Below are 17,979 nucleotides of genomic sequence, written 5' to 3' on the forward strand. Positions count from 1 at the left end.
TGCAGATGTTGTCACTGCTGGAGTTTTCCTTCCACAAAACTGAATCACTGGTTAATTCCCATGTAGGCAGTGCAACAGTTGCTTTTGTATTGACACGTACAGATTCGCCACCCCTCCTGATCATGGAGATAAAGGAGATCACTCGTCTCCTGCCAGCCTACACCACTCCATACACCCAGAAGAACAGCATCACATGAGCAGAGAGGGCGATGCACAGGACTCGGAGAACTGCTAGAGACGGTCCTCCGCTGGCTTAGCGGACAAATACAAAACATGTCTGACACATCAACGGGCAATCTGCCAAAGCACATTCCCAGAGCTCATTTTATACACGAAAGATAAGATCCCTCTGCTTCTTCCTTTCTACTTAGATTAGGTAAGTGTTAAAATAGCCTAAAGAGACTCTAAAATCCTCAGTGCTACCCAGGAGTGGTTTCCTCTGGTGCAAGCACTATAGCCACAAAGGTGCTTTTCAAGGAGATCTCAGCAAGCTCTGCAGTACAGTTTTGCATGTATATTGTTCCCTACTAGACACAGGAGGCACTCGCCAAGTGTGGGGTTTACCTTACGGCACCATAAACATTTTGCTTAGCCAGATGGCAGCCTGGGCAACAACCGTATCTCACCTCTAGCTCTCTGCAGAAGAGTAAAAGCTTGGAGATGGGATGAGACCATAGTGGCCTCAAGCCCCCAGATCCCTGCCTCCTCCTCCTCACCCTGGGGCAAAAGCTCGCTGCTGTCTTCTTGGAGGCTCAACACAGAATTTTGCCCCACATTCCTTCAACCACTTAACTGTCATCATATAATTAATCCCAGTTCACAGCTCAATGCATTGGAATGCATTATGAAAACTGTTTTGAAACTGCTGGATATTCAGAACTAATTTTTTTTTTTATTAATTTTGATGAATATTTCACTAATGCAGAAATAAAAGCCTGCACAGGCCCAGAAGCTTGTGAACACCAGGAGAGGCAAACTGCCCGTTAAACTTCTGTATCAGCGATTTCACTCAGCTTTTAGGGAGTGCCTTTCAAATTGTGCTGCTGTTCTGTTATCATGGTAGCCACAATATCCTGTGATAATAAACGACTTTTCTACCTCAAGACAGACATCCCCACCCAGCTCCCAGCAAAGACAATGGAAATTACTTCCCTGAGAACTGGACTAGCTCTTAACTGCCCAATACAATTAATATGGCTGAAAAAGTGTGCCATGAACAGGTTGCCACTACAGCTGAGGCTGGTGGGAAGCTGCCACCTCCTCCAAGGTGAATAGTCATCTACTTTGGCCTCCTCTTTGTCTCTTTTCCTATTTGGTGAATTTTAATTTAAAAGGAAAAAGAACTACTGGTGAAAGCCTTATCCACAGGGGAGAGATTCCAACTAGTTCAGATAAAGCAATTCACCAGTGCGTGTGCTGGCATCTAGTTTCATGTGCATGAAGTTTACTACTGCTCAAGAAAAATATTGACCCGCCCTTCTATTTCCTTCTCAGCTATAAAAAAAAAAAAATTACCTATGTATATGGTACATAGGTCTCCTCAAATCAATTCTTGGCCTCCTTGGAGACACAGTACTCAAGTGAAAATCAGAATTTTAGATCCTTGTAATAAACGACTTTTCTACCTCAAGACAGACATCCCCACCCAGCTCCCAGCAAAGACAATGGAAATTACTTCCCTGAGAACTGGACTAGCTCTTAACTGCCCAATACAATTAATATGGCTGAAAAAGTGTGCCATGAACAGGTTGCCACTACAGCTGAGGCTGGTGGGAAGCTGCCACCTCCTCCAAGGTGAATAGTCATCTACTTTGGCCTCCTCTTTGTCTCTTTTCCTATTTGGTGAATTTTAATTTAAAAGGAAAAAGAACTACTGGTGAAAGCCTTAGCCACAGGGGAGAGATTCCAACTAGTTCAGATAAAGCAATTCACCAGTGCGTGTGCTGGCATCTAGTTTCATGTGCATGAAGTTTACTACTGCTCAAGAAAAATATTGACCCGCCCTTCTATTTCCTTCTCAGCTATAAAAAAAAAAAAATTATACCTATGTATGTACATAGGTCTCCTCAAATCAATTCTTGGCCTCCTTGGAGACACAGTACTCAAGTGAAAATCAGAATTTTAGATCCTTTTCTATAGCCTATAGCATTTGTTATTTACGCACATGCTTTGACAGCCTTACATGACAGATACTGCCAGTCAACTGGTCAGTCTAGAGCAGAGGCATTCATACCTGCCTCATCGTCTTTATCCATGGCAAGAGACTAGCACAGCATGAACAGATTGAAACTGCCTTGTTTCCACCTAAGGAGACATTCCCTTAATACAGCCATCCCTTGCTTTCTGTGTTGCAGAGCTGCTAGGATTTTTTTTTAACGTTTTAAAGCAAATGAGAGAAGACATTTTTTGTAAGTATGAGTAGTCTTCTACCACACCTTACTCTTGTTTCTTGCAAGTTCTCAGAGTTCTCCACTCTACCACTATCATGGAAATGCAGTAAAAACTTTTAAAGAACAGGAATCTCTACTACTTCAGTAGTGAAATTACAAAGTTTGGCTCTGTAAAGACTGGAAATACCAACTAGTACATTGGGATATACTGATACATAATGCTATCCACCCTCCTTGTCAACTACTGATCCAGATGTACAACCTGCTCTATGGCACCTGGATGTCTCTCAGACTCAAGCAGACAAGGGGAAAGCATGAAAACATTTTTAAAAAAAGCTGAAGAGTTACATTCAGATCTCGACTAAAACACCTCCTGGCAATAGAGAGTCTTAAGAGAAGGAGGTTGTGATGAGATACGGCTCCCCTCTCTTCACCTTGAATGCAGAAAACTCAGCACCAAAGGCTGGGTTGTAGGGGCTAACCTGGGATCAGCCCTTGCCCTGCGTACCCCCACTAAGGCAATTGTACCTTCCACAAAAAGGTCACCACGCGATGCTGACCCTGCAGCCCAAAGCTATTATCAACACTATGTAAAGGAAATTTTCTGAACTAGCAGGAGAAGGACAGAGGCAGCATAATAACAAAAGTGTGGGAAAAGAAACCAGCCAAGATGAACAAACCCAGAAGGAACAATCAAACTCACATCCCAGTTAAACGGAGCACAAACGAAAATGCCCCTTGGATTATTGTTTTAAGCTGTATTAAAAAAAAAAAATATTTTTAGGCACTGAATACGTGCCAGAGAAATGTGGGTATTCAGAAATATATCCAATAAGCTGACAAAGTTCTAAACAAGAACAGATGATGAAGAAACAAGTCTGTGGTTTACAAAACACGAGAGCACAGATTTATCAAAGAATCACTATCAAATAATGGAATAATTCATTCATTGTAAAATAATATTCAGCTACCAATGGACTGTCAGTCTTACCAGTCCAAACAGTCCCATCAGGTACCTGTCTTACACTTTCTACATCACTCGACTGCTCACACAGAAGAGGAGGAGAAATACGTGGAAACTGCCTGTGAAGCTTTAGTAACATCTATGTTTCTTGTACCTGCAGTATTGGCAAAGCTCTAATGCACTTTGTATTTCACGAGATTATTAATAAATTGACATTCCCAACTTAGCTATAAAGTATTCCATTATGGGATTAAATATCTGCTGCCCCTTTTTCCCATATTGATCACACCTTGCACCCCAGCACTGCCAAAACCAGCCCAGTAGGCAGCCCTGCTGCAGAAACTCTTCAGAGTCCCTGAGGATTTCCTAGCTTCTGGACAGATAAGCACAGACTCCCACAAATACTAAATCTGTTCCAAATGTTTTCTTCTCACTCCCCCATCTCCAATCTCCTGTGGAGCTGCACCCACAGAGCGCTATAAATACAATAAGATATTAAGGACAGGAAGTGCTGATGATGTGCTTTCTTCACTTTCAAGAACTAAATTTTCAAAATTAATCACTGCTTTTGACTATCAATGTCAGATGCCTTAAAAGAAACAGGTTTGTGGCTATTCAGAATTTCACAGAGCCACTGATGTCAGCAACCAGACATTCACAAATTACAATGCCTCGAGAATACTTTGTTCTCTACGTGTTGTACCTATATTTGTCTTGTTTGTGGGGCATTTTTGGAATGGAAGGTGCTGCTTTATAAATATGTCAGGAAGAATTCTGTTTTCCAACAAACCTTCCTTCCAGATAACTTTGCAGTAAGTTTTTTTTATAGTGGACATTTAGCAGCACTGTATGTTTACAGTGCAAAGCAACTGAAGCTTTTCATTCTTCTCTACCGCGTTCCTAAAAAAAAGCCCATGCACAAAAATACATCTACATTTGAAGTTTGCAACCACAAAGAACAGAATGCCGGTTTGGGGCATAATGGATGAACTAGTTCAGTTCAGTACCATTTGGAAGACATAACCTAAAAAGTACATCAAGCTAGTCAATACAATACAGAATTCTTTGTATTCCCTATAAAGTGTTTAACAAAGACAGTACTAGAGCAAAGCAATCATTTGCAAGCCGTTTGAAAATCTAAGCTTATCAACAAAGCTAATCTGAAATGAGAAACATGCTTTAATGGGGAGTCTAAGCAGCAGTAGATTCAGTATTGTTCAAGCATATCTTGTCTCCATGGGTGCTTGTGTACAGTAGAGCCAACACCACTGAAAGAGGTGGGTCTGTATGAGGATCATCAACTGAAATCACATTGCAACAGAAGACCGGTGCTTGAATTTCATGCTGATCCCACCTCAAGAGATTGCTAGTGAGAGTGGCATTTCACATTAAGACACAATGGCCAGCATTTTTAGTAAGTGACCATTAACTTTGGATGCCTTCAAACTTGGTGAGCACCCGCTCTTTGGGAAAACAGGCCTCTACGTTGTCTCATATTGGACAACTGGCAAAAAAAATTGACTACTGTTTTTTAACGTTTTGGGTAAGTTCTCCACCAAATGCTCTCTCTCTTGGCAATTTTACTGAAACCCATATAGAACAAAGTCCTAAGCTTTCCACATCTTCCAGGTGAAATAAAATGTTGGTCTCAGACTAACTTTTAGCAAACATGCAGGCTTACCATCAGCATTGACATCCTTGTTAGATAAGTCATAGAAAACTCTAGGCAATACTTGCATGATAACAAAGTGTCATCGCTAATCTATGCCAAGTGTATTCAGAAATGGGTGGGATATACTAGCTGGGAAACATGAGCCAGCATGCCCTGCTTCTGCCGTACTGAAGACCCATTGCTAGAACTGCTGGCACCTTTCAGCCCGTACACACAGGACCACCTTTTTTTTTCCCCTGCATGGAGGAAGAAGAGGGTAAGATAGCTATGGGGAACAGAAAACACAAAATTAGCATTTCAGAAGATGAAATTTTTTTTTTCTCCTCCCTGACTGCAGCTCCTGGTTCCTTAAGTTGCCTTTCTCTGAAAAGCTCTTTCTGAAACTGCTGAGGCCAGGCAAACGAGAGACCTGACCTGTAAAGAGTGCATCTCTTTACATGTAATCACGTAAAGCATGCAATCATGAACTTTAAAACACAGCCAAGGGAGAAATGCTGGGAACAGTTAAGAGTTGCAGTTTCTGGTGGTCCTTCTTGGTGGCCTATGTTTGTAACAGAGGAAGACTAGCGAGTGCGATGCTGTGTTGTGCAAAACACTGCTGAACTAGTAGCAGAAGCTATCCCTAATAACCAGGCATTAACCTTCAACGCTTAGTCCAGAGCATTCTCAACCATGTTAATGCAATTCAGCTGACAGTTCATGAGACTGTCAGTTCATTTGTGAAAAGGCAAATAAGATGATCTCTGTTTCTTAAGACAGGTTTTTCTGCCTCTCTTTAGTATCTAGAGATGCTAGTCATGTTTCACCAAGAATTGCATCACAGCTAAGCATCTCACTAAATGCAACAAGCTCTATTTCTTCTTTAATTACATGTAACAGCTAGAGAACAGACTTCACTTGCCAACGTTGGGCAAAATAATCACAAAATGAACTTGAAGATCAGTTTTGTCCCTCTGCCAAGCCATAAAATACATAAATAAGAATTTGAGATGAAAGCACAAACTAAGTGAGCCACAAGAGCCAGTGCACAGTTTGCCATGTGAAGGACTACAATTTCCATGTGGGTGCAGAGACACTAGTCTTCTGTGCAGCCAGCTTGCAGACGGAGCAGTAGCGCATAGGAAAAAGCTGGATGTATCATGCAATTTAGGTTTAAAACAATATAATTTTAGTTTAAATGGGTATCTGAAATTACAGGACCTGCCAGGGGAAAAAAAATCCCATACGATCTGAATTAACATTTCAGTTCCTCTGAGCTATCATCAATTGTACAAAAGTGAAAACAGCCAGTGAGGTTATAGGGCTGTTGTCTTGCCTGTAATTTGGTTGCCACTTTGCAGTAATGTTCTGTGATTTAGCTGAAAAAGAAACCCAGATCTTTTTTATCTCTAAAGGGAAAAGAAACTTTAGAAGTTTTAAATATCTGAATCGGCATTTCGGAGAGGGAAGGACACTCAGCAGACTGCTGTCTCCCAGGAGTTGAAGTCTACTCACCTTTCCTTGACTTGGTCACTGCCAGCTGGTGAGAAGCTGGAACGTGCGGTAGATCCCCCTCTGTACTCTGGATCTATCAGGAAGAGGAGATGAATATTTTGTCAGGACAACTGGAATATGTTCCTGTGCTTAAGAATGCCCAAGCTATATACACTGCACATGTGGGGCGGGTGGGGTTGTTTGGCTTTTTTTTCTCCAGTCCAACAGCCGATAATGATTGAGGGAGTAAATCGTATCTCCTTGAACCAAAGTATTACTTCATCAGGTACTCAGCAATGCCCCTGTAGGACAACAGTGATACTCAGGACAGCACCTCTCACTCACAGCACAGGGCTCTCCTCCGGTTACATTCATCATGCAAAAAGACCAGGAAATCGCATCCTGTGACACTACTGAGAGTTCTCAGTTCCTCTTTGACGAAAGACTGAAATAATTGTGTGAAAATACCTTTGACCACCTTTACACTACTACTGTCTTTTCCGTTCAGCACTCTTAGCCCCTCATTTGAATATAAAGAACAAGCAAAATACATTTAGAAAAATGCGTCAAGAGGTCAGCACATAAGGATTGTCATCTGCTGCCCTACCAAATATTTCCCACAAGCCACCAATCCTCCAGAAGGACCTAGACCCTGCCAGAATCTACTCCAGGCTTCACCACGCCACTGCTCGTGGAAATACTTCTTGTGTCTTCCAGTACAAAAAAGGAAGATAATGTATTCAGAGCCATGCAGATTTCAACCAGGAAACTTAAAACTACATGAAAATTAATCCTATTACTTAATCACTTCGTGAAACACAGCCTTATTAAGAAAGCAGTTCTCAGACAACCGTTCAGACAATGAAAAGAATATGCCTAAAATCTTAACAGGGAGGCCTTTGTTTAGTTCAAAAGCTAGAATATGTTTTCTCTTTTGTGTGCTACAGAAAAAAGTCCTAATGGTTCACATGCAAGCCTACACACACAAAAACCCCAATCCAACTACCCCCCCCTTCCCTCTCACGGGCTGCCTGCCTAATTTCAAAATTACCAAGCAATGAAATTTTCATGTCCATTTTTGATCAACTTAAAAATGCAAAAACAGGATACTGATTAGTATTTGGCTAAAGAAGAAGCTATATTTGCATTGATATCGTGTGTATAGTAGCCACAAGGGTGCATTTTCTTAACTACAGCAGTTTTAAGAAGTACTTGGCCTGAACTTTTCACCATTAGTAAGTGAACAGCATTACTCTTGCACAATAAATCAAGAGGCTTCTGTTCCTTTAGGAGATGAAGGCTGTACCAAAGGGGTAAATGCTTATTTTGTCCAAATGCAGGGGAGCATAGAAGGGGCTCACCATTTAAATTTAGGAAAAGTACCTTTAAAAAAATTATTTAAAAAAAAAAAAAAAAGGAACCTTACAGGCTAAGTAATCTTACAGGCCCTTTGGTTGGACTGGCCTTCCAGGAAAGGTGCCCTGATTCTCTCAAACCTCCCAGTTTCCGATGGCTAAATTTGCAGCCTCGCAACAGCTAAGCCTCTTCTCATCTAAATGCCCTCCACCTCCTGTCCTTGGCTGGGAGACAGCATCCTGGCCGCGTCTGCAGCATGGCGCAGCTCGACGAGCACGCAGAAGTACTCCCCTCTCCTCCCCTGTCCCTTCAGCCAATATCGATGCTGGTAAATGACCTTCAGGACTGTAATTGGCCACCTCAGGAGCGGGTGTTTGGGGAAATCCTGCCCTGACTCACTCCCGCACTAGCTATCTTCACAGCCACAGACTTCCGAAGGGCGCTCAAACCTCCAAGGCATTCGTAAGCATAGAAAGAGCTTCCTTGATATATCTGTCATCTTTCTTACGCGTATGAATGCACTCCAAGGCAAGCGGGGAAAACGGAGGGAGGAGTTATTGTCACTGTTTCTAATACAGTTTATTGTTCATTATACCCTGCTTAGAGATGCACGAAAATAAAATCATGCTGCCAGGTATTGTTCTAAAGTTTCTTCAACAAAACCAAATCCCTCCCTCCCAGGGATCTGAAGGCAGTTGATATGTATACATTATATTACGTAAACAAAAATTCACCACAATCCCATCCCACATCGCATGTTGTCTTGCCAAAACAGCTGTGTTTATGCACTGGCATCATTGCAAAGTGTGTCAACCAAAACTTTGCAAATGCATTGCATTTGGCTTGTGCAGAATTCGGCAAGTCTTCTTCATGTCATAACCCTTTACAGTCCAACTTTCTCTGAAAGAAAATTCCATTCCTTTTTTTTTTTTTTTAATTAGTTGTTTCAGCTTTGCCCAAGAGTATCAAAAAATGGATTTCTCTTCTGGGATATGTGAAACCAGTCCAGCTATCAAGAGTATCAAGAATATAGCAAAATGCATTGCCACTCAGGCCCCTCCCATTGTGCCAGCACAAACATCTGTGCAGCTACACAACAAACTGGATCAAGAAAATTATCCAGCTGAAAACTAAGCCAGGAAAAATAAATAAACCAAAATACACTGGGTTTCTTTTCCCCCTCTCAACTGGACCAGTCCTTTGTTCTGATTCAGAAGATGGCCACACAACACGTGGGTGATGACACACAGGCACAAACAAGTGGCAGGAACTACAAGAGGCTGGATTACCTCTTTCTACTTAATGAGTGCCTTCAGCTACAACATCAGTTGATCTAGAGGAGCCTCAAAAGCCTGTAGTGCCAATACAACACTAGACATACTATCTACTAAATCATCATTTCCTCATTCACTGTAAAACTCTGGGGGTTTTCTATTCACTTGCTTTCTTCACTCTTTTCACCAATTAAATCACAATCCTTCATTTTACATATCTATTTCACATAGATTAAAAAGTTAACTACTGAATTGTTAACAATGGCCACTTCAAAATGTGTCCACCAGAACACCTGCTGATTTAAGTTAAGGCAGATCTTACAATTCAAGGTATGAGTTTATGCAAAAAATTGCATTCTTGAATTTGTGGGCTGTGCATTTACTAGCCTAATAAAGAAATCACTTACAGGAGCCTGGGAATTAAAATCCCCTTACGACAATTATCAATCAAAAAATGGATACATGCATTTATGAAGGTATTAACAGGCAGCTAGCACAGAATGTGTAACTAAGCCACTGCCAAAGGCACATCAAACAGCAACTTTCAGTGTCCTAATTTCCAGAGAACAAGCAAATCAACATATAGCAGATTGCCATCAAAACCAAAAGTTGCACAAGATGAGCACTCACAGCCCCTTTCCCTTTCATGCAACAACACTCTTGCTCCATCCACAAATTTATCCTTAATCGGTATCAATTGATAAACTGAATTTACTTTCAGGCAACAAAAAATAAAGATTTCCAGTTAGCAATTTAAGCAAAGTAAAAATTTAAAACCGAAGGCTTTTATATATATATAAAGGCAAACCTAGATCTATTTCCACAGGAAAAGTTCCTAGCAGTTTTGCCAGTGACTGCAATTACCTGAGCTTGATGAAAAAAAAGAATGAGAACTTTCCTGCTGACTCTCAGGAACAACAACAGCAGCAGCACCAAGTTATTTCATTAAAAGGGTCAATTAGAGCAGCCTACCGAGAGCAAGCGACAACTGTCCTATCACTCGGAGAATTTGAAGTATTCCTGGAGAAAACACTGTCAACTACACAGGAGAGAACATTCCTCTGCTGGCAGCCAGCAAGTTATGTAAACTGTATGCAAAAACAGTCATCTATCTCCACCTACCTCTTCCATCTCAAAGGAGTCCTTCTGCTGCAGCATTAGATTCATTATGGATGGGTTTGCGAGGGGAGCGCAGGGGTCTCTACCTGGCGATGCCGCGGGCAGCTTTTGCGTCGAGGTGCTGCTGTTGGATGTACTGGAACTGCTGCTGAGGCTTGGCAAGTCCAAAAGACCAGATTCTTCACACGGTCTATCCTGAGCGCTTGCCAACCTGCTGATTTGCACATCTGCTGGAGGCACAGTACCCTCTTGCTTATCATCAGTCCCAGCAGGAAGGTTTGCAGGTTTACGTGTGTCCGCAGCATTTGTCTGACTACTGGCTATCTCCTCTTTTACAGTAGCCAAAAAAGAGGGAGAGTCTTTCTTTTTAGAGTATTTTGGTAATTTAGATTCATTTTTAACATCATTTTCCTCGCTCCCTGGTTCAGCTGGACTTCTCCCTTTTTCAACAGGTGAAGGAGTTGAGCAGCCACTACCATCGGCTTGCTGTGTGCCGCACAGATTGAGCTTAGACAAGGTCTTCATTAACCGACTGGCTGTATTGCTGCGATTTAAAGGGGGAGGGCTGGATGCCTCTTTGCTGGAAGACACTGAATTCATACTACCAATTTTCTGCAAAGGAGTCCCAGAGACTTGAGAATACAAAGAAGAAAAAGCATTGGCCACAGTAGTAAGCACTTCAATCTGACGAAAACGACCTGCACAAGAATAAAACATAAGGCAGTTTATGAGGACATTTGCTGTCATCACATCCCAGACAGACCTGTTGATCCATCTCTACAAAATGGTTTGAATTTCCAGAGACAGCTCCTTCTTCGTATCTGAAGAGGGAATCTTCATCATAACCTCTGCCCACCCTCACCCCCAAATCTCCTCCTGCTTATATCAAAGGTCACAAAGGTTGACTGAACACTGCCTACTCCTGTAACATGAGTGATACCACACAGTATGAAAAAATGGAAAAAACCTTTGCAAGAGTGTTTGGTAAATGCACGAGGAAAACAGCAAGGAAAGCTTTCACAGAGTAAAAAAGGGACACAGGTATATGAGTGCAAGTTAATTTACAAAGTGCTAGGAAGAAAAGGGTTACTTGCATTGCTCTCTCCATCTACAACTACAAGAGGACATCGCAGCTATGCCCTCATTTCAGCAATGCTCATTACTGACCTAACGAAGCTCCTGTCCAAGTCAATAGAAATACTGGCCCAGATTTCAACAACGACAGAAGTAGGTCGCTGCTGACAGATTTCAAAAATCCTACCCAGATACTGAAGAACACGAGAAAAAGACGGATATTGCTATTTGTTTCAGTGCCTTAAAGCTACAACAGAAAACAAGCTTAGGAGCAAGAAGCAGGAATGATACAAACCAGAAGGCAATATATCTCACGGGATGCCCTTCATTTCCCTCCCCCACTATAAATCCTTTCCCCTCACCCCAAGATGTACACCACTGATGTCACCTCTTGCCATATTTAAGACCAAGCATGAGTTTTATTATGGATTCTGGATGGAATTCGGCCTTTAGACTGTAAAGGGGTTTTGCCAGAACACTAGATATATACCTTCTTTTGAGGTTGTTTACATAGTTTAAAAACTTAAAAATAAACTTTGCTTCAAACACATACTTACTTGTTAAAGCAAAATTTGGATTTTCCACTTCCATGCGCTGAATTTGGGCATTCAAAAACACTTTGATATCTATCCCTCTGGCAAATGATGATGAATTAAAAAATCTTGCTGGAATTTTTGAAGCAATATCTGGTTCATCTCTTCCAAATCCAAGGTTATAGAGCACTTCTTCAGGATCTTCCTCATAAAGCTCCAGTAATTCAGAAACACTAGACAAATGAAAAGATGTTTACTATCTACTTGTCTCTTTTTAAGACCCAGTTCCTTCTGTCCAGCTGCTAATTCAGCCCAGTAGCCAGCTTGGTCTATTGAACTTTTGACTCCTACAGCTCAGTCTACTTTAGGAAATAATTGTGAAGATCTCTGTGTCTGAAGTTTTGGTTCACATCACCAGAGACATCGGCCCAGACACATCTCAGATCCAATCCTGTAATTTACAAAGTCAGCCCTTACTCTGCAGAGCTCCGATTTTAAAATGTCATTAAAATTTCAGATGTTTCTAACGTTTGGGCCCATTTGTTAGATTTACTGCAAACCACAACTAAAACAAATAGCAGTTTTTCAAGCAACCAAATGAAAATTCCCTTCTCGGCTACTAAACGCAACAATGCACATAAATCAAGCCAAGTCCATTTAACTGAGGAACAGAAGAAGTAAGTTTTGCCAGCAAAACACAGCCAAATTCCACTGAACTGTGCCATGACCTTCAAAGCATAGTACTCTTTTACCTTGAAACAGTCGCACTGCTTTTTCCAGAGCCGGTGGAGTTCATACTTCTCCCCTTCTGGTGGAACTGCAGCCTCCTCTCCTTCGCCAGCACACCATTGCTGTCAACACAAATGGAGAAGATCCCTGCAATAAACCCCTTTCGTTCAGGGACTTGATTCTCCGTCTCGGAGGAGAGCTAAGCTTCCAGCGCTGCTGAATTTCTCTTTTCCCCTTCAGTGTTATCTGGTTTATATTAGCCATGTCATTTATTGAAATACAATAACAAAAGCGAACCCTGGGACGCCACAGTAAAAATGTACGTAGACAGTAAGAATTTGAAGGCAAATGCAAGCTGAATAAACAAATCCCTGATCTCCCCTTGCTGCCTCACCCTCCCCGATCCCACCCTCCTCCAGCAAGGAAGCCCGGCCTCGGGTGAGCTGCCCTGTCCTGCCTTTCCCTGCCCTTCCCCGTGCCGCTGCCTCCTCCGGCAGGACGACCTCTCCATGGCAGGGCCACCTCTCCGTGCCTCGGGTACCCGGCTCCCCCTCACCCTTGACTGCCACCTGTGCAAGACTGTGAGCCACCCCAGCAGCGGCCAGGGAAGCTGAAGAGGCTCCAGGCTGGACGAAATAGAGCAAGATGAGCTCCAACCAAGACGGCCGGCCAGTTTCTTTCCCAATCCCAAACTATTTCCTCCCTGCATCTGGAGAAGCCGCCTCAGCATTAGGTGGTACCTCGGCTTCAAACATACCGTTACTGACTATGTCTCTGGGGGACAAACCTTCCCAGGGTGAATTTTACTGTACAAATCCTAACACACACACCCCAGAACAACCACTGAGACACCAAAGATGACAGAGGATTCACCTAAAAGCGCATTTACAGGGCCCGGCTCAGGAGGAGTAACTAGGATGCTGCCCACATGGTCTGTGCTGGTATTTGCTGAAGGCTCAACAGAGGTTTTAGTCAGAACACATTTTATTTAGAAGCTCTCCCTATAAAGCAGGCTCTCTCAAAGTCTTTTTTTTCCACTCCCAAAGGATATCTGCTCTGAAAGGTAAAACTAATTTTCCCTTGAAATTTCTGAAATGGCAAGGGATCAGTGAGACACGGAAGGTAAATCATACTAGAGTTACTTAGAAGATTTGGCATTTCTCTGTTTTCCTCTTGCTACCGGAAAATCTACTTCAGGTCTGCTGGAAGAATAAAAATCTGCTTTTTTTTCTGCATTTCATAATGATTGTTTCTGTGCTATCTGGATCTTCTCTTTCCGTCTCACGTAAGCTGACATGACCAGAAGAGCTTTAGCTCTGAAGTAGCCTCCACGACTTCCACCGCCCCCTCTCCCTCCCACCCTCCAGTATAAATATTTCTCTGAAGTAAACAACAAAAAAAAAAGATGTTTACCATGTTTCCATTTGGGTATCACTCCGTAGATGATTAGCTGTAGAGAAACAAGAAGTTACACACAGACCTCTTCAGAATTATACTTCCCACAACCGGTATGAAGAAGCAGGCAGCGAGCACATTTACCAGTACTCCCACGTAAGCCAAGTTTTTCTCTTCCCATATAAATGTGATTGTCAAGTGTTTCTAGTATATGGCTGATACAAAGATGATCTGGTTTATTCAGGCTCTGTGTAAAATAAAATCTCACATGGACACACGTTTACATACTGTCATTAATCATATTAACTTGAAATTTTACGTGTGGTAAGCTAGTAATTGTTATATAAACCATTTATTGCTTTGCAATTGAAGAAGCGATCACCAGCTGCAGGGCTGTTCCGGGGCGGGAAGGGGAGGAGGAGAAGCAGGCACGCGAGGATTGCTGCAGTAGAGAAAGTAAAGAACATAAGAAAGGCAGCTGGCCCCACGGCCAGGTACTGAGACTATATTCATTAAGTCATTACAGCAGCATGGTCTGCCCTTGAAGTGGGGCAGGGCCCTGGCTGCCCGAGCTGTGCAATCCATGGACAACAGCGAGGTGAAGCCTGTGGCGCCGATGGGACCAGTGGCCGCACTCGGAGTCGAGAGGGCTCTGGAGGGAGGCCGGCCGCCAGGTACCAAGCACCTGGTCACCAGTCTCTGACAGGGAAGTCAGCACTTTCTGCAGCCAGATCAGCCCAGCTCCACGTGGGAACATCTCAGGCAGCGTTATTCTTTCAGAAAATCAACACCCTGTCAAGCCAGAGAGTTGAGCGCCAGCCTTAAATTATGGGTTCCCCAAAGAGGCGACTCAACATTGACAAACTTGCCCCAGGAGACAGACAAGGAGCATGCATATGCTATAGCAGCCCTCGGAATCAGCTATGAAAAGAGCAAAGTGATGTCAAACACGCTGCCAGGAAAACCCTGCATCTCAACTTGCTGGGCCAGCGGGGTACAGTCAGCAACAGAGAGCAAACATGGAAACCTCACAACCTCTCTCTTCTTTTCGGAGGTATCATGAAGAAACTTAAATGTATACAAAATAAAGATGCCACATCTCTTTTTTTTTAATATTCTTGCCTATAGTATGAAGATAAGCCTATCTATACGGATTAGCTGGTGACTAGTGTGAACAGCTAAACCACGGGTTTTAACAGCTCAGGAGGGGGCCGGGGTTACAGGACCCTGCCCAATGCCTTCCATACCATTCACACAGGGATCTGGCTTGTATCTGGATTCAGGCAGCCACAGATGCACAAGGGCAGCCCATTCATACCAGCCTCAAAGGGGCTGTCTGTCTGGCAGGGCACGCAGTGCTGCTCCAAGCAGCTCTCTTGCCCCCTTGTTCTCGGATGGGAAACAAAGCCCTGCAGAAACATCCGTATCCCTACCCAGGAAAATCAACCAGTGATTCTAGTATTGGGACCTTTGTCATCTGAAAAGGAGGGAAATGACCTTCTGCCTAAATCATGCTAAAGACTCGTAAAAAACAGAAATCCTTGGGAATGATAAGGTGAAAAAATTGAAAAGAAAAAAGTGACATGATGTATTAAAATGTACTGACTCTTGTATTATTGGCTATATGCTCAGAGCTTGCATTATCGTTACAAAGAAACTTTTCCTATGAAATCTTTGTACTGCAGGCAATCTAAAAAGCGGAAAAGACTGTCAGAAAGAAAATTTAATCCTATTTAATCTATTGCAGCAAGGGACTCATTTACTTCTTCTCCATCATTATCAGATCAAGGTCATTACCAGATCAACTGTTTTCCTTAGAAGTCTTGAATCTTTAAAAATTAAAGATATTTCCTTCCTCCAGGCCTTGTCCCACTACTTTGACACCACTGGCAAGACTGCTGTGGAAAAAAAGGGCTTTCTACTATACAAGTTCTGACACTTTGCAAAAGCCATAGTTCAAAAAACTTTAAAAGTTAAAGGGGGGGAGTGGTTTTGCCCTTCTTTTTTTTTTATGCTGAAAACAGATATTGTCTTATATCTCCTATCCTGCAGATAACCCCAGGACGTGGTTTGTGAGACTGTTTTTTGCTATTTTATTTCAGGTTGCTGCTGTTAGAACAGGATCCACAGTCCTTTTGTGTGTTTGTTTGTTTATGGACACCTCTAACCCATGATCAACAGAGCAGCTAAAAGTCTTTTTCTAACAAAGAAGTCCACCATGAACAGCCACATCTCCTTCCCCTTAAAAAAGGGAAGAGAAAGAAAAGGCAAGCATCTAGCGACAGCAAAGTGGATATCGTGGCTGATGCAAAATACTCACTCAGCTTTGGTGCTTTTCATTTTTAAAAGCACTTAGCCCTTAATGGGTTTGCTTCTTGGCTGACAGAATTTCATTCCTCCTTTCAAAAGCCCGCACATACCACTCCCAAAGGATTCAGTGGAAGTGGGGCATGCATGGCTGCCAAGAGTAACCCATGGACAAGAAGAGCAAGTAGGAGAAACCACCTTCTCACAGCCTCAGTGAGTGCTCCAGGCTGTGCTGCCGCTGTGGGCATTAAAATGAGAAGGCAGAAGTGAATTCAGGGCTGCCTCTGACCTTCCGGTTAGACCAGAATGTTTAACACCAGCAATAGTCTAATAAACTCAAAAAGCAAATCTTCCTGCATTTTTCTATGTACTTCATGCTGGTTTTCTAGCCAGCTTTATCAACTGCCTTTGACCAGAAGGGAAATGGTGTCTTTCAAAATAAAAATCAGATGACTGAAACATAATTGGGTTTTTTTTGCTAGAAAAAACAGTCATAATCCTGCCACACCCACCTTCGGCTCCCAGGGATAAGTCATCTTCAAAACTTCCTCCATTTCTCACCAGCATGCCTGAAAACATACAGTAAGCACTTCAACAACTAGAACGCTGCAGTGTTTTCTTTCCAACAGCTTAACTAAAGATAATAGCAAGACACTTCATTTGATACAACAGGATATAACCAGACTATATTTACAATCCCTGCATTACTCATACACTAAAAACGCACTAAGAAGTGAGAAGTTACATTTGAGAACATAGAAAAATTATTTTGAAAGAGAACGACTACAACACTGCTTTAGTTTTGTGCTCAGAAACATCCCTGAGTCAACCTGCAAGCAAATTAATTGCAAGTGGGAACCTGGAGGTACCACCCAACAAATCTCTGCCTTCCGCTGCTACATTATCTATCCCCTAGACATCTTACCAGGGGGATCCAGAGTCTGAGTCCAGCTTAGGCATTCCCCTCTCTCTCCCTGTACCAGATTAAGAGTTGAAGCAAAGACTCCAGGCACAGCAAGTAATTCCTCTGCACTCTGCCACTACCTGCACATTCTCGCTGTACTTTGAACTTTAGTATTCGGACCTGCTCAGATAGTAAAATTTTCAGGTGTGGCAACCAGAGTTATTAGAGGCAGAGACTGCCTAATGCTCGCCAGCTCGGAGAGGAAATTACAACCTTCCCGTTCTGCACATTTTGGGGTTTTTTTAGGGCTTACTAAACTCTCCAAAAAGACTTATTCAGATCTTTTCCACCTTCTCCAGTTTCTCGGGCACAACTGCTTCACAGCGAGAATAACTCAGCAACGCCGACTAGGCTGTGGTTTGTGCCACTGCTAAAGGTGGTCTCAGGTGAACGTCCACGAAAGCACAGTTCCCAGCAAAAGAGATTTCAGTAGGTAAAGCCTTTCCTTACCCTTCAACAGAGGATTGCTTTGCTCATCCAGGGAGGCTCCCAGAGGCGTTCTGAAAGCACAGAAGAGATTAATACTACTTTAAAAACTTGCTGCTTCATGTCCTTCCTTACAGTGTGTAACAAGCTTGTGATAGCAGCAGTTGTCCCTCCCTCCGCCCCCAGAAAGCACAAACATCTGAGGACTGGCAGTAACTTCCTAAACAATCCCCAGCCCTCTGAACAAATATGCCTTGTAGGGAAAAACAACAAAACAGGTTAATAATAACTGCAATGCTCAGA

At 42.7% G+C, this 17,979-nt stretch overlaps 1 protein-coding gene across 1 annotated transcript in view; it reads right to left on the reverse strand.

The window, feature by feature from the left end:
• The window catches only part of SSFA2 (sperm specific antigen 2), a 37,137-nt gene extending 19,388 nt beyond the window's left edge, over positions 1 to 17,749 (reverse strand). Inside the window, exons 1-7 of the mRNA XM_009289580.2 lie at positions 17,701 to 17,749; positions 16,799 to 16,855; positions 13,998 to 14,034; positions 12,608 to 12,706; positions 11,880 to 12,088; positions 10,252 to 10,946; positions 6,521 to 6,593 (exon numbers count right to left, since the gene is read on the reverse strand). Of these exons, the coding sequence (XP_009287855.1) occupies positions 6,521 to 6,593; positions 10,252 to 10,946; positions 11,880 to 12,088; positions 12,608 to 12,706; positions 13,998 to 14,034; positions 16,799 to 16,853 (1,168 nt within the window). The 5' untranslated portion in view covers positions 16,854 to 16,855; positions 17,701 to 17,749. The remainder of the gene's footprint in view (positions 1 to 6,520; positions 6,594 to 10,251; positions 10,947 to 11,879; positions 12,089 to 12,607; positions 12,707 to 13,997; positions 14,035 to 16,798; positions 16,856 to 17,700) is intronic.
• Between the last annotated feature and the right edge of the window lie 230 nt (positions 17,750 to 17,979).

Source organism: Aptenodytes forsteri, unplaced genomic scaffold, assembly GCF_000699145.1.
Source record: "Aptenodytes forsteri isolate BGI_AS27 unplaced genomic scaffold, ASM69914v1 Scaffold442, whole genome shotgun sequence".
Lineage (NCBI taxonomy): Eukaryota > Metazoa > Chordata > Aves > Sphenisciformes > Spheniscidae > Aptenodytes > Aptenodytes forsteri.